At 33.4% G+C, this 12330-nt stretch overlaps 1 protein-coding gene across 1 annotated transcript; it reads right to left on the minus strand.

The window, feature by feature from the left end:
• Positions 1-1246: 1246 nt before the first annotated feature.
• LOC113719224 (phytosulfokine receptor 1) lies at positions 1247-5253 on the minus strand. The gene has a single exon (XM_027244373.2). The coding sequence runs from the start codon at positions 4664-4666 to the stop codon at positions 1613-1615; it is 3054 nt and encodes a 1017-aa protein (XP_027100174.1). The 5' UTR covers positions 4667-5253; the 3' UTR covers positions 1247-1612.
• Positions 5254-12330: the final 7077 nt, after the last annotated feature.

The raw sequence follows: 12330 nt of genomic DNA on the forward strand, positions 1-12330 counted from the left end.
TGAAGCAAAGTCAAATACTTAGCCAAATCTGTGACTTCTTATGGTATTAATAAATTATTATATGTACAGCTACTGCGCTTGAAATGTTGGACTAAAATATTACTACAATATACACAAATTAATGTACACATGCTCACATTCACATTTGTTGTTGTTTTGCATTTTGACACTTCCAATCTCATTTCAATTTTGTCAAAAGCACCATTTGTTTTCTCCTATAATTTAGTAAAAGAAAACTATATAGTTAGAATGATGGCGGAAATGTGATTAACAAAATGAGAGTACAAATAACATTTCCCTTTATCAAAATACAAACCCTTGGTGTCCTACTTAACAAGTGCCAATGAGGCATCCTGATTAGAAAGTTCATGCCTTAATCACTAAACTTGTGATTTGAGGCAATGTAAAATGCTTGGCCAAATTTATGATTTTTCTGTGGTATAAATTTATTGTTACATGTACAGCTAGTAAGCTTGAAATGTTGGATCTAAATTGGAAAGTCAACTTGTAGACTTAAACATTTTTAACATAGACAATAATGAAGCTCATTGTCTAGCTCAATAAATTAATACATACAAGAATAGGTTGAATATGAAAGCCACCAGAATTCTATTGCATCTTATATTCTTCAGCCAACAAATGGCAATAAATTAATTTCTCAATTGCTACTCACATATTTTGATACCTGAATTGTTCATCCTCACATTCACTGCCCCTCTAATTTTGGCTCACATTTTTCAAAAGAAAGTTCTATAGCAAAGCCATGTCCTGAAAACCAAAATATGGAGATGGACTTTTAGTTCTACTAAGTTAAAGGTTTGTCCTTTGATTAGGGTTCTTTGACTTTGAAGTTCACCTGTTGTGGAATTTCTTATTTGGTTTCAATGAATTTAATAATGGAATTTGTATGACTTATGACTGCATCTTTTTGGAATTCAATTTGGTTTCCAATTGTCAATTTTCAAACTTTTACCAAGAAACCCTAGGCCTTCTTTCACTTAATTTTAGAACTAGTCCCCCAGGGCTTTCTGGATTTGTGCAATTACTAAAAACAAGAATCCAGACATAAAATGAAGCTCAAGCCAGGCTACAACTCCATGCACATGGATTTACATAGACATTTGGAGAGGGTTTACATAGAGATACAGACACACAGGATTACATGGAATAGAGAAACATAGAAGAAAAAAAAAAGAGTAAAAGGCTAGGTGCCCTTCCAGACACTGCTAAAAGTGGAAACCACAAATTTGAGATCAAGTGAAAAGCATATAATCAATAACATCATGCAGAAATGAACTTGTACTTTCCCCTATGTAATAATGATCCTGACAGGAGAGGTCATAATCCAGAACGAACTTGTACAATTTCTTGAATTCTTTCAGATAATTGGGAAGGCAAGCAGGCAAGCAACACTCTTTACTAGGCATGAATTAAGAGTTCCAATCCCATGGTTTGAGATTCCCTATTTTTTCGAGTATTACATTGCATGTTATGTATAGAGGTATTTACATGGATATAATGCTGTATAAGAAGAAATCCAGGAAGAGCAACCATGGACTCTTCAGAGAAATCTAAGAAGATGGTCCTGGCACCATTGGAGAACAACTACCAACTAGCACAAGTACAGGCTGGGTGGGGAATGAATGTTGTCGAGCCAAGAAACTAATTGCTGAGTAGAAGGCCTTGCTTTGGGGGAGTCACTCAAGCAAAGGCAAGCGATCTCAAGAACCCACAACAATTCTTCAGCATGTTCTTTTTCATAAATAAATGGATCAAAAACTTCGGTTTCCCTTTTATCCTTCTTCTGTTGAATAACCCAAGAAATCAAATCCCGATTTTCTTTTGGCTTGCACATATCCATCGGCCTCTTGCCTGTAAGCAGCTCTAACAGAACAACCCCGAAACTGTACACATCACCCTTGTAGGTTGCAACTGAAGCTTGGCCATATTCAGGAGGAATGTAACCTAATGTCCCAACAAGATCAGTAGTCACATGTGTGTCATACGGAAGAATAAGCCTCGCCAGACCAAAGTCAGCTAGGTGAGCTTCAAAATTCTCATCCAAGAGAATATTACTAGACTTAATATCTCTATGAAGGATATGAGGCTCACACGACTGGTGCAAGTAAGCGAGCCCTCTAGCAGCACCTTGAGCAATTCGAAGTCTGCAATCCCAATCCAAGGAGGAAGGCCCATCGACTTTTTCATGAAGCCAATAGTCCAAGCTTCCATTTTCCATATAAGAGTATATTAGGAGCCTGTCATTCCTGTAAATGCAATAACCCTGAAGAAGAACCAGATTTGGATGCTGTGCTCTTGAGAGTGTTTCAACTTCCGCTTGAAATTCTCTATCCATCTGTCCACCATCTCCACAAAGCCGCTTGATCGCAACCTTCCTACCATCAGAAAGAATGGCCTTGTACACCAAACCAAAGCCACCACAACCAATAATGTTTGACTGATCAAAACTGTTAGTGGATTTTACAAGGTCATCAAGTGAAATTGCTTTACTACTACCCTTGTTTTGGAAAAGAACCACAAGACTCGACCCAAGTTCTTCCAAGTCCTTCTCTGAGTCATCACCCTCCTTTTCTGGATCAATTGCTTTCCTCCTGATAGACCATAAAGCAATCAAGAGAAAGAGAGCAATAAGAAATACACTTCCAAAGCCAATCCCAATTGCCATGCCAATTATAGTGCTTCTGGGTGTCTTTGCTCTTCTAACTGATGCATGGGGAACTTGTTTGCCGGTAGGACAAGAAGTATTGTGTGAATCAGAACAAAGACCTGGGTTCCCTTCAAAGCTTGATGTTGGAAACAATAGAAACTGGCCTCCGTTTGGGATCCCCCCAGAGAGTTTATTGTACGCAACGCTAAACGTTGACAGAAAGCTGAGGTTTACTAAAGAAGGGGGTATTGCTCCAGACAGATTGTTATGGGACAAATCCAAACATTCAATGCTCGTCATACCTGACAATTCGCTTGGAATGATGCCTGATAAATTGTTAAACTTCAGGTCCAAAAAGTGTAACATTTTCAAATTCCCAAACTCTGGCCAAATTTGTCCAGTGAGGAAGTTATTTCCAAGCTCCAATGTTGGGGGAAGGCTCAAAATTTGATTATACTGTAACCCTCCAGCACTTACATTTCTCTTCACAAAAAATGGGAGATCAGGAGGAGGCTTATCCAATGTTTTACTCTTAGAAATGAGACTCTTCAATTGAGCAAGTTCCTTCGGAATTTCCCCAGTCAAAGAGTTATTGGACAAGTCCAAGTAAAATAGAAACTGAAAACCCCCAAACCAGGATGGAATTGCTCCTTCAAGCTGATTCCACGATAAATCTAACACTTCCAGCTTCTGAGAATTAGTCAACCACAGGGGAATAGTACCTGTGAGTTTACAATTTGCAATGACAAGAGCTCGAAGGTTGGTAAACTGCAGAGCAGAATCAGATGGCAACTGCTCATTATGAAAATTTAGAGTAAGAAACAAGGTCGTTAAGTTCTTACAGTGCTGCAAAGTTGCAAGAGCAGATGACAGGTTATAAATACTCGAGTTTGATATGGAAAGGTAAGAAAGTGTCTGAAAATTCTTGAAGGTTTCTGGAATTTGGCCAGTGAAGCTGTTTTTTGCTAGATTTATCGTTCTCAATTGTGGGCAGGTAGGAAGATTATCAGGGATTGCTCCACGAAACTGATTAGTACCCAAGTCAAGTGAAACCAGACTAGTCATTGCAGCACAATTAAGATCAAGTGTATCACCTAAAGAATTATTTCTCAAACTAAGCGTAGCAACAGTTGGGGAATTTGCCAATGACATAGGAATTCTACCAATGAATTTATTCGATTGAGCTGCGAAGTAATTTAACTTCCCAAAGCGAAGAAAAACATCAGGTAAATTGCCTGAGAATTCGTTCAAGGAAACATCAAGGTAAACAAGACTAGAGAGGTTACCAATGTTGGCATTCAAGTTCCCTGAAAATTTGTTATCCTGAAGGGTCAATCTCTCCAGTTTTGACAGATGAAACAAATCTTCAGGTAAACCACCAGAAAGAAAATTTGATGCAAGACAAAGATCCTCCAAAGAAGTACAGTTCCCCAGTCCTGGTGCAAGATTTCCACTGAATTTGTTAGCTCCCATCTTTAAGGCCTGAAGTTTGGTTGAATTATTGCAAATTCCCACAGGAACTGGACCGCGAAATGAATTCTCTGAAATGTTGAAGACTTGAATTGAAGGCAGGCTGATGCTCATTGGAAACGAGTCAGAAAATCCATTGCAGCTCAAGTCCAATACCTCTAAATTAGGCAAGTGTAAGAGTGTCGAAGGTATTGAACCTTTGAGATAATTTTTGGACAAATTGAGTGTTCTAAGCTCACTCAAATTGCCAAAAGACTCAGGCAACTTTCCCGATAGCCTTTTCTGAGGAACCTCCAACTTCACGACCCTGCCTGAGGAAGAATTGCATCTAATTCCAGCCCAGTTGCAGCAATTGGGAGAGGATGAATTTGCATCCCAACCCACAATTCTTGAGCTTGAATCCAATCCACCCAAGAAATCCACTAATGCCTTCATATCATTTGGGTTGCACGTAACATTCTGAGAACTTACATCCAAAGCTTGCAATGAAAAGCCAAGAAACACAAAGATAATCCACACCTCCCGCATCTCTGAAAACAGAAAAAGAGCAACTTTTTTCCAACTTACACAAAACACCTTCTATTTAATCAAGATTTTCTGCTAGTCATCTTGGTCCTCTTACCACTAACACAAAACCAAGAAAAAAAAAAGAACAAAATAAATGGCGGGTTCGGGTTCTTCTCTCTTGGTAAAAATGCTTGTGGGTTTTTCTTGAAATGGAAAATTAAACAATAGATCGAACAGCAGAGTAGAGACAGAGATCCTTTAGGCAGGCTGAGTCGAACTATTGAAGGAAAAGGGGAAAATGGGATAAGAGGGAGGTATACGAAGGGAAAAAAAGAAGAACGCAAAAGATTGGGGGCGAAGGGTGAAGCTTTTGACTTCAAAAACCTCTTTTTTGGTCCATTAAAGGCTGCTGTGACTCTCTGTCTATCAGTTTCTTCCCCGCCACAGGCACCCAAGGAGAGATAAAGAGACAGAGGAATAAAGAAGGGGGGTTTGGAGTTGGAGCTATTCAATAGTAGGATGTTAAATTACCTTCAATAGTATAAATTTTCTTGAGTAGTGTAACGTGACGACTGACGACTAACGATACTACTATAGACTAGTCTGCTAGACTGCTGCTCCAACTTTCATTTTTTTTTTCTCCGGTCGTAGTGGGAAGCCCAAACACCCATTCACCAATTTTATACTAGTATCCGTTTTATTTTATTTTTTGTTTTGACTTGGAAAAATTTGTATCGTTTCGACTCGATTGCAATTACATGTTTTGAAATCATAGATCGCTTACTTGTATATTTATAGATTACTTATCCATCACTAATAATACAGTACTTTCATTAGTAAGATTCAAATATATAAGTTTTTATGAAATAGTTTTTATTTTATTTTATTGTATATCGTTATAAAAAAGTTTGGATAGTTTCAATGTGAATTATTTTTATAAGTCAAAACATGCTTTAGATCGTCTCGCAACGGATCTTCTGTCCCACACCCTGTACCATTCTCTGACCCTTTTTTATTATATTGTTATTTCTCTTGCATAAATATCATGTTTTAATTCTTTTTTTTGTTTCTTTAAGATCCAATAGCTATTAACTAAGTAATATACAAAATTTAACAAACTCAAAAAATCAAAATGCATAAAAAAATGAGATTTTTTATGAAATTTCTGCTGTATTTTTTAATTTTCTATTATATATTGCTTTTTTGAAACTGTTGTATTGATTTTTTATTCAATTAATAGTTATTGAATTTTGAGAAAACAAAAAAAGAATTAAAACATGGCGTTTATGTAGAAGAAATAGCAATACAATAAAAAATGAGACAGAATGTAAGACAGAAAATCCGTTGCGAGATCGTCTATACACGAATATTTATAAATTACTTATCTATCAACAGGTACTCCTATTACTAAAATTTGAATACACAACCTTTCATTCATAAAAAATTATTGAAAAACTTATTTACATGCAATCAAAAAATGTTCGGTAAATAAAACTCAATCCAATAACACCCACTCTCTTTTTTTTCTATAAGTAGAAGGTCTTGATTTTAAATTAAAATATCTCACTTATAATTTCTATCATCTCATTACCTAACCCAACCCTTTCCCGACGTCCACTCTTATTGTTTCTTGCTGTCAACTAAAACATCATTGGTAGATGATATCTATAAATCACCTAAATTACACAGTGGTATATCCAGACCTTTGAATAGAATGAGCATCTTCTCCTTCTAAACTTTTTCTTGTATATATAAAAAAACAAACAAACAAAGAAGGCTGAAAATCTGTAGCCTTAAGTACACATTCCCGTGTATCAGGGTTAGGTAGTAATCCACCCTTGTTCACAAAATCATATTATCTCCAACACCTTCGCCCTTCTATTGGACAACCATAGCCGCCTATTATATGTTTTTTCTATTTTAGGTTCCATTTTTTCTTTTTTTTTTTAATTTTATTATTTAATGCCACTAGTATCTCATGTTATTTTTATAGTTGAATATGCAAAAACAACTTCTGATTTTTTTTTAAACTTATGATTAACTTTTTATGCACTAACAATGTAATGATTTTTTTTTATACTAGTAGCTTTGGTTGAACGTCACATAGGCATGATTTGAATTTATGTTATGTGGCATGATTTAAACCTACTTATGTAAAAAAACTTTACACTAATAGTGTATAAAAAAAAAAGTTATCCTTAACTCATCTCTCATATTTAGCGTAATTTATGTAATTTCTATGGTCAACAACAATTAGTGAATTACAAGTTTTTAAAATGTAATTTCTACTTATTCATGCTTTAAATGCAAGATATATATATATACACACACACATATAGACACACATACACACACACACACATATATATATATATATACACACATTTTACTTGGAATGTGCTGTAGAATCTTTCCAATCAAAAACTGACAAAAAACTTTAAGCATCAAAAGAAATTGTTTAGCATATTACTTTCAAATTGTATACCACAATAGGATTGAAAGAGAAGGAAATCTAGCGATTATTTAAAAAAGAAGAAAAAGAGGACTAAGAAAAGGAGAAATTAAAAATCATATTACAACTTTCCTCCAATAAAAGCATTATAATATTGAATGATTTGTTTTGCTACCCAATATGTTAAAACTAAACTAACTTGTTTGAATATTAATCTCTGGAGGTAGTTTCTTGATTTTATGAGCACAAGGTAAAATTGCTAATGACCTCTAATATGGGGCAAATTCTAGTTAAGTCTTTTTTTTTTTATTAGTCTTTCCTACAATAGTAGTATGTATATAGTGACGATCTAAACATACGCTTTATTATTTTAATTTAAATTTAAATACTAAATTTTGTACACGTAACTTAATTCGCTAATATATGCATGGACAACACATAAAATATTTACCCATCTTTTCATGAGAAAAATCTAGACAATTGGACAGAGATCTGGTTTAGATGGGGACGACAGGGCAGGGAGGATGGATGGAACTTGCATTTGAACGTTAAAGTCAAAGGTTTGTTCGCCCAACACGAGCGGTGTCTGCAAATTCTACGCGGAGTTGCAACAAAAAGTCATCCATCACAAATCAACTTGCGGTTCAATGAAGGAGTTGTAAATTTCGTCTCTATTCAAAATTTTATCAAATTTTTTGTTTTTTTTCCCATTTGAGAAAGACTAGATGCTAGCAAGTATTACAACTTCTTCTTTTTTTGGAAGAAAAGTTCGAGTGATTTCTCCGCTAATCACCCGTGCAAGTCAATACAGCCTTGTTCGAATTGCGATTTTCATCGAAAAATTATATCATTTTTCGCAATCAGATTTTCTTGTAATCTTTTTTTCTCACATACATCAAATTGCTACAGTATTTTTTCCATGAAAAATCATGGAAAATACAATCCAAACACAACCTTGGAATCATAAACTTCTTTTGCGTTATTTATATATTACCCATCAATTGTATTTGCAGTGAGAATTAGACATATGATTTTCGTAAAAACAGTGACCTGTTCATAACGATTGAATTGACATATTTTGACTATGATGGCAGAGTATCATTACTAGCTAAATTGATACGGTCTATGATGTCTAAGGGGTTTTAATTTTGAAAAGGAAGACTCGTTCATCTTAGCCAAAAAAGAAATTCTAATTCGAATCCAATTATCACAAAAGTTCCATTAAAAAAACTTATTGGGATTAGTGTGGTCGAAAGATTGAGATATCCTAAGTGAAAAAAAAAATTAAAGGAACCTGTTGGATGCATGCCTTGTGCTTAGATTGGAGTGACATTCCTCTCACGCATAAACTTTCTGTAATCAACAAAAGATTAAGACCCGCTATTATTTGTGGATGAGTAATGGTTGGTTGCTCTTGAAGAATTAATTTTGTATTTTGTTCCATTTATGTGTATATGTATATATATATGTGTGTGTGTGTATATACATATATACATATATACACACACATGCATATGTGTATATATATGTGTGTATATAAATATATGTGTATACATATAATATACACACACACATGCATTCATACTTTTTGTAGTTCCATTTTAATTGAGGTAATATAAAGGCTCACACATATGTGTTTGGATAGAGTATTATTTGAAATAATTACTGTAATACTTTTTGTGATGTAATGTATGTGAAATAAAAGGTAATTAGAAATATAAAATGATAGATTGGAAATGTGTTATTGATGCAAGCGAAATATTATGTGAAATAATTCAGCAATCCAAACACATAGCGTTTATTTGATTCCTATGCTTTTAATTATCGAAGTAAACGGTCCGAAATCAGAGACTATGACATAATACCTGTATATTCTGCTTCCATTTGTATTCTATCCTTTTTTTCTTTTATTTTTTTGGGTAATTATATTTGTATTGTATCTATTGATTATTCAAACCTCAATTATATTTATCTTTTTTTTTTTAAATATGGACCACATAATTCAATCAAATCCATTGAAATTTAAAATGACTCGATCACCATTGTCCCAAATAATCAGTTTTGTAATTTGTCGAGGCTCCAAATTCAGTTTATTCTCTTATCATTCAACTTAAATTACTAAATTTAGTTTGTTTTGTACATGAAAATCGTACTTCACATATGCTCTCAGATACATTTTCAAAGAACAAGTATTTAGGGAATATGCTCCACTACATTTCATTGGGGGGGGGGGGGGTATTTCTGTTATTACACTTTAATGAATATTTTCAAATAAAAATTAATGTCCTGCATAAGACTTAACTTACTATTTGATTAATCAATTCTCTGTTTTTTTTTTTGAGTGATTTTGAGCTATTTAGCACCATACAAGGTATGTGCAAATTGATGACAAAGCACTCATTGGACAGAAGATTATTTGTCCAAATATATTTGTTTACATCATCATTACAATTTTCAATATACCTTTTTATCTTCTCAATTATCTTTTTATCTCACATACATCAAATCACAAAAAGTGCTACAGTAAAAATATCTCAAATAATTTACAATCCAAACACACTCAGATGGCTTTGATTTTTAGGTATGTTGATCGACTCATAATCGAATGGTTTCTAAAAATCTTAATTTTTTTTAAAAAAAAGTAAAATACATATATAATTGAAGAGAAGATAAAGGAGATAAGACCAACCTTTAATTTTAGAGACGCAGATGCCACAACGTGGTGGAATTAAAATTTTTGCGCTTGAATTGAGAGATACCTAAAACTTAATAGACCAAATCTGTATAAAGAAAAAAGAGAGTAAAACTTTGAAGACTAAATTTTTTTTAAAAAAAAACCCTAGAATTAATGCAGTTGGCCTACAAAAGAAAACCCAAATTACTCTTCACTTGATTCAACATGCAAGAGGGACATCTTAGCAGACTTGATGAACTATTTGACCGGCTTGTGAACAGTATCAAATTAATAAAATTGACCAAAGTGAAGGAAATTCAATTTCAACTATTGCTGCTAAGAGTAGCTGGCCTGCGGCTGAGGCTAATGCAATTGCGGTGTTGCAAAATGTCAAACTTTCATTTTCAAATGCATGGACGTTGTTGAACAAGAAAAGTAGCATTGATCATGAAAGTGAAGTCCCTATCAAAGCTTCATACGTATATAGCCAAGGTTGATCAGTTGGTGACAAATGACAACTAGTTTGAAAGGTCTTCAAGTTGGTTTTTTAGGTATGTGTACAGTCAAGAATAGGCTGGAAATTTGAAACACACAATAATAATGTACTTTTATTCACTTTATTATGATACTTTAATCCATTTTTGAAGGTACCTAATTTTTGGGGTATTTGTAGGAAAAAGGTTTACTATATCACTTTATTAAACGAATCCATGTACCGTAGGTTGATCAACCTGCTTTATTATATGTATATATAAAGTCGTTGTCAAAGCTTCATACTTAAGCTTGATCAAAGCAAGACCGTTAACAACTAGTTAAATAGTGTCTGCAAGTTTTTTTTTTTTTTTAATGCCTGCGCATTTATATATAGTCAAAGAATAAGCTGGAAGTTTGAAACACGGTTGCATATGGTTTTTTTTTTTTTTTTTTTTAAGTTTTTCCTGACAGGAAAAAGATGAGATTTAAGATGCAAAGCGGAAGAAGTGGCAGTTGCATGCTTTAGGCTATTTTAAAGTTTTCTTTTGTGATCTATTTTTCATTCTTTATTTAAAATGAATGAAGGGTGCGATACCCTTGTACTAATGCATCAGATTTCACCTTGTTTGGATTGTAAGTTATTTGAGATATTTTTACTGTAGCACCTTTTTGTGATATGATGTATGTGAGATAAAAAGGTAATTGAGAATATAAAAAGGTGTATTGGAAATTGTAATGATGATGTAAACAAATATATTTGAAAAAATAATTAGCTGTCCAAACAAACCACTGTCAAATTAAGCATGTTTGGATGGGAGTAATACTAGAATGGGTGGCTCTTTGTGAAGTTCTTGTGTGCGTGGAGAGGTGAGAGGGAGTAAAAAAAAAAATAGAATCGAGGATTTTAATTTTTAAAATTTGTCTTTAATTTCATGCTAATGTATAATCATTATAGTTGTCCTCGGGAGGATTGCAGCTTGTTTCAATTTCAAACAAAAACCATTCAAGAGATAGGCTATTGATGACATGATAAGTAGGTATACAAGTTTTCAACACAAGCAGTTGGAGCATATTAGACTTTCTCCTTTTATTTCTTGTTCTTTACTTTAAAAAAAAAAAACTTTATTTCTTGTTCTTTACTTTTTCTTTTGTAACTTTTTATTATTTTGCTCCTATACCTCCAGTCTCTTAAAATAAAGTATTAAGTAAATTAAACTAAATAATCCTCCTCCTCCTCTCTCTCTCTCTGTTTGTGTGCCTTTTTTTTATATATATACTTTTTCGTTCCTTTCCTTTCCTTTCCTTTTTCGATTTTGCCGTTTGCCTCAATGCTAGAGTTGTCATTAAAAAAAAGAATAATAAACATGTTTTATCAACTTAAAAACGAATGGGAAATTTTGTGGCAATTGGCATGTAACATTTCAGGAAGATTCTACTAAAATTAAAAAGGTTACCTCCCTGACACTTTCTTCATTTAAAATTTCTCTATTGCTGTTTATTATATAGCATTTCGTTAGGCTTGTTGCTTTTAAATAATTAATTCTAATTGCTTTTGTACTTAAGCAGATCATCAATTAATAAATCTTTTGCACTTCTGTACTTAGACTCTAGCAATATATTGTGAAAAGAAACATCAATTTACTCAAACTGACAGAACATTCAGGAGGGTTACTTGAACAATTAAATCTAATTAGTTTTCTACTTAAGCTGGCCATCGATTGATGATAAAATTTTGATGGTCATTATTATGTGATATGCTGAAACCGCAAATGCACGGATAATACCCTAACAAGGCGAGTATCCCACGGGAAGAATAATGAACTATGAACATTTATCAAACTCCTCTATTATTTAAGCTACAAATTAAATCGAAGATATCAAATAATGAACAAAAATTAATTAAAACTAAACTTAACAGAGATAAATATTTTTTAGGGTTTAAATTTCCTCAATTGTTCCGGCCACAAACCTTATGTTGATCAATTAATTAGCTCGTGTAATAACCATGGTAAATTCCTTAATATTGTTCATGAGTGAATTAATTATGTCCAATAACTAAATTTAGTCTACTTTCTTAATCTAAAC

Source organism: Coffea arabica, chromosome 11e, assembly GCF_036785885.1.
Source record: "Coffea arabica cultivar ET-39 chromosome 11e, Coffea Arabica ET-39 HiFi, whole genome shotgun sequence".
In the NCBI taxonomy this organism is placed as follows: domain Eukaryota; kingdom Viridiplantae; phylum Streptophyta; class Magnoliopsida; order Gentianales; family Rubiaceae; genus Coffea; species Coffea arabica.

What these genes read in the sequence shown, in the direction of transcription:
- LOC113719224 (XM_027244373.2), bottom strand. Translation starts at nt 4,666, where the DNA reads ATGCGGGAGGTGTGGATTATCTTTGTGTTTCTTGGCTTTTCATTGCAA.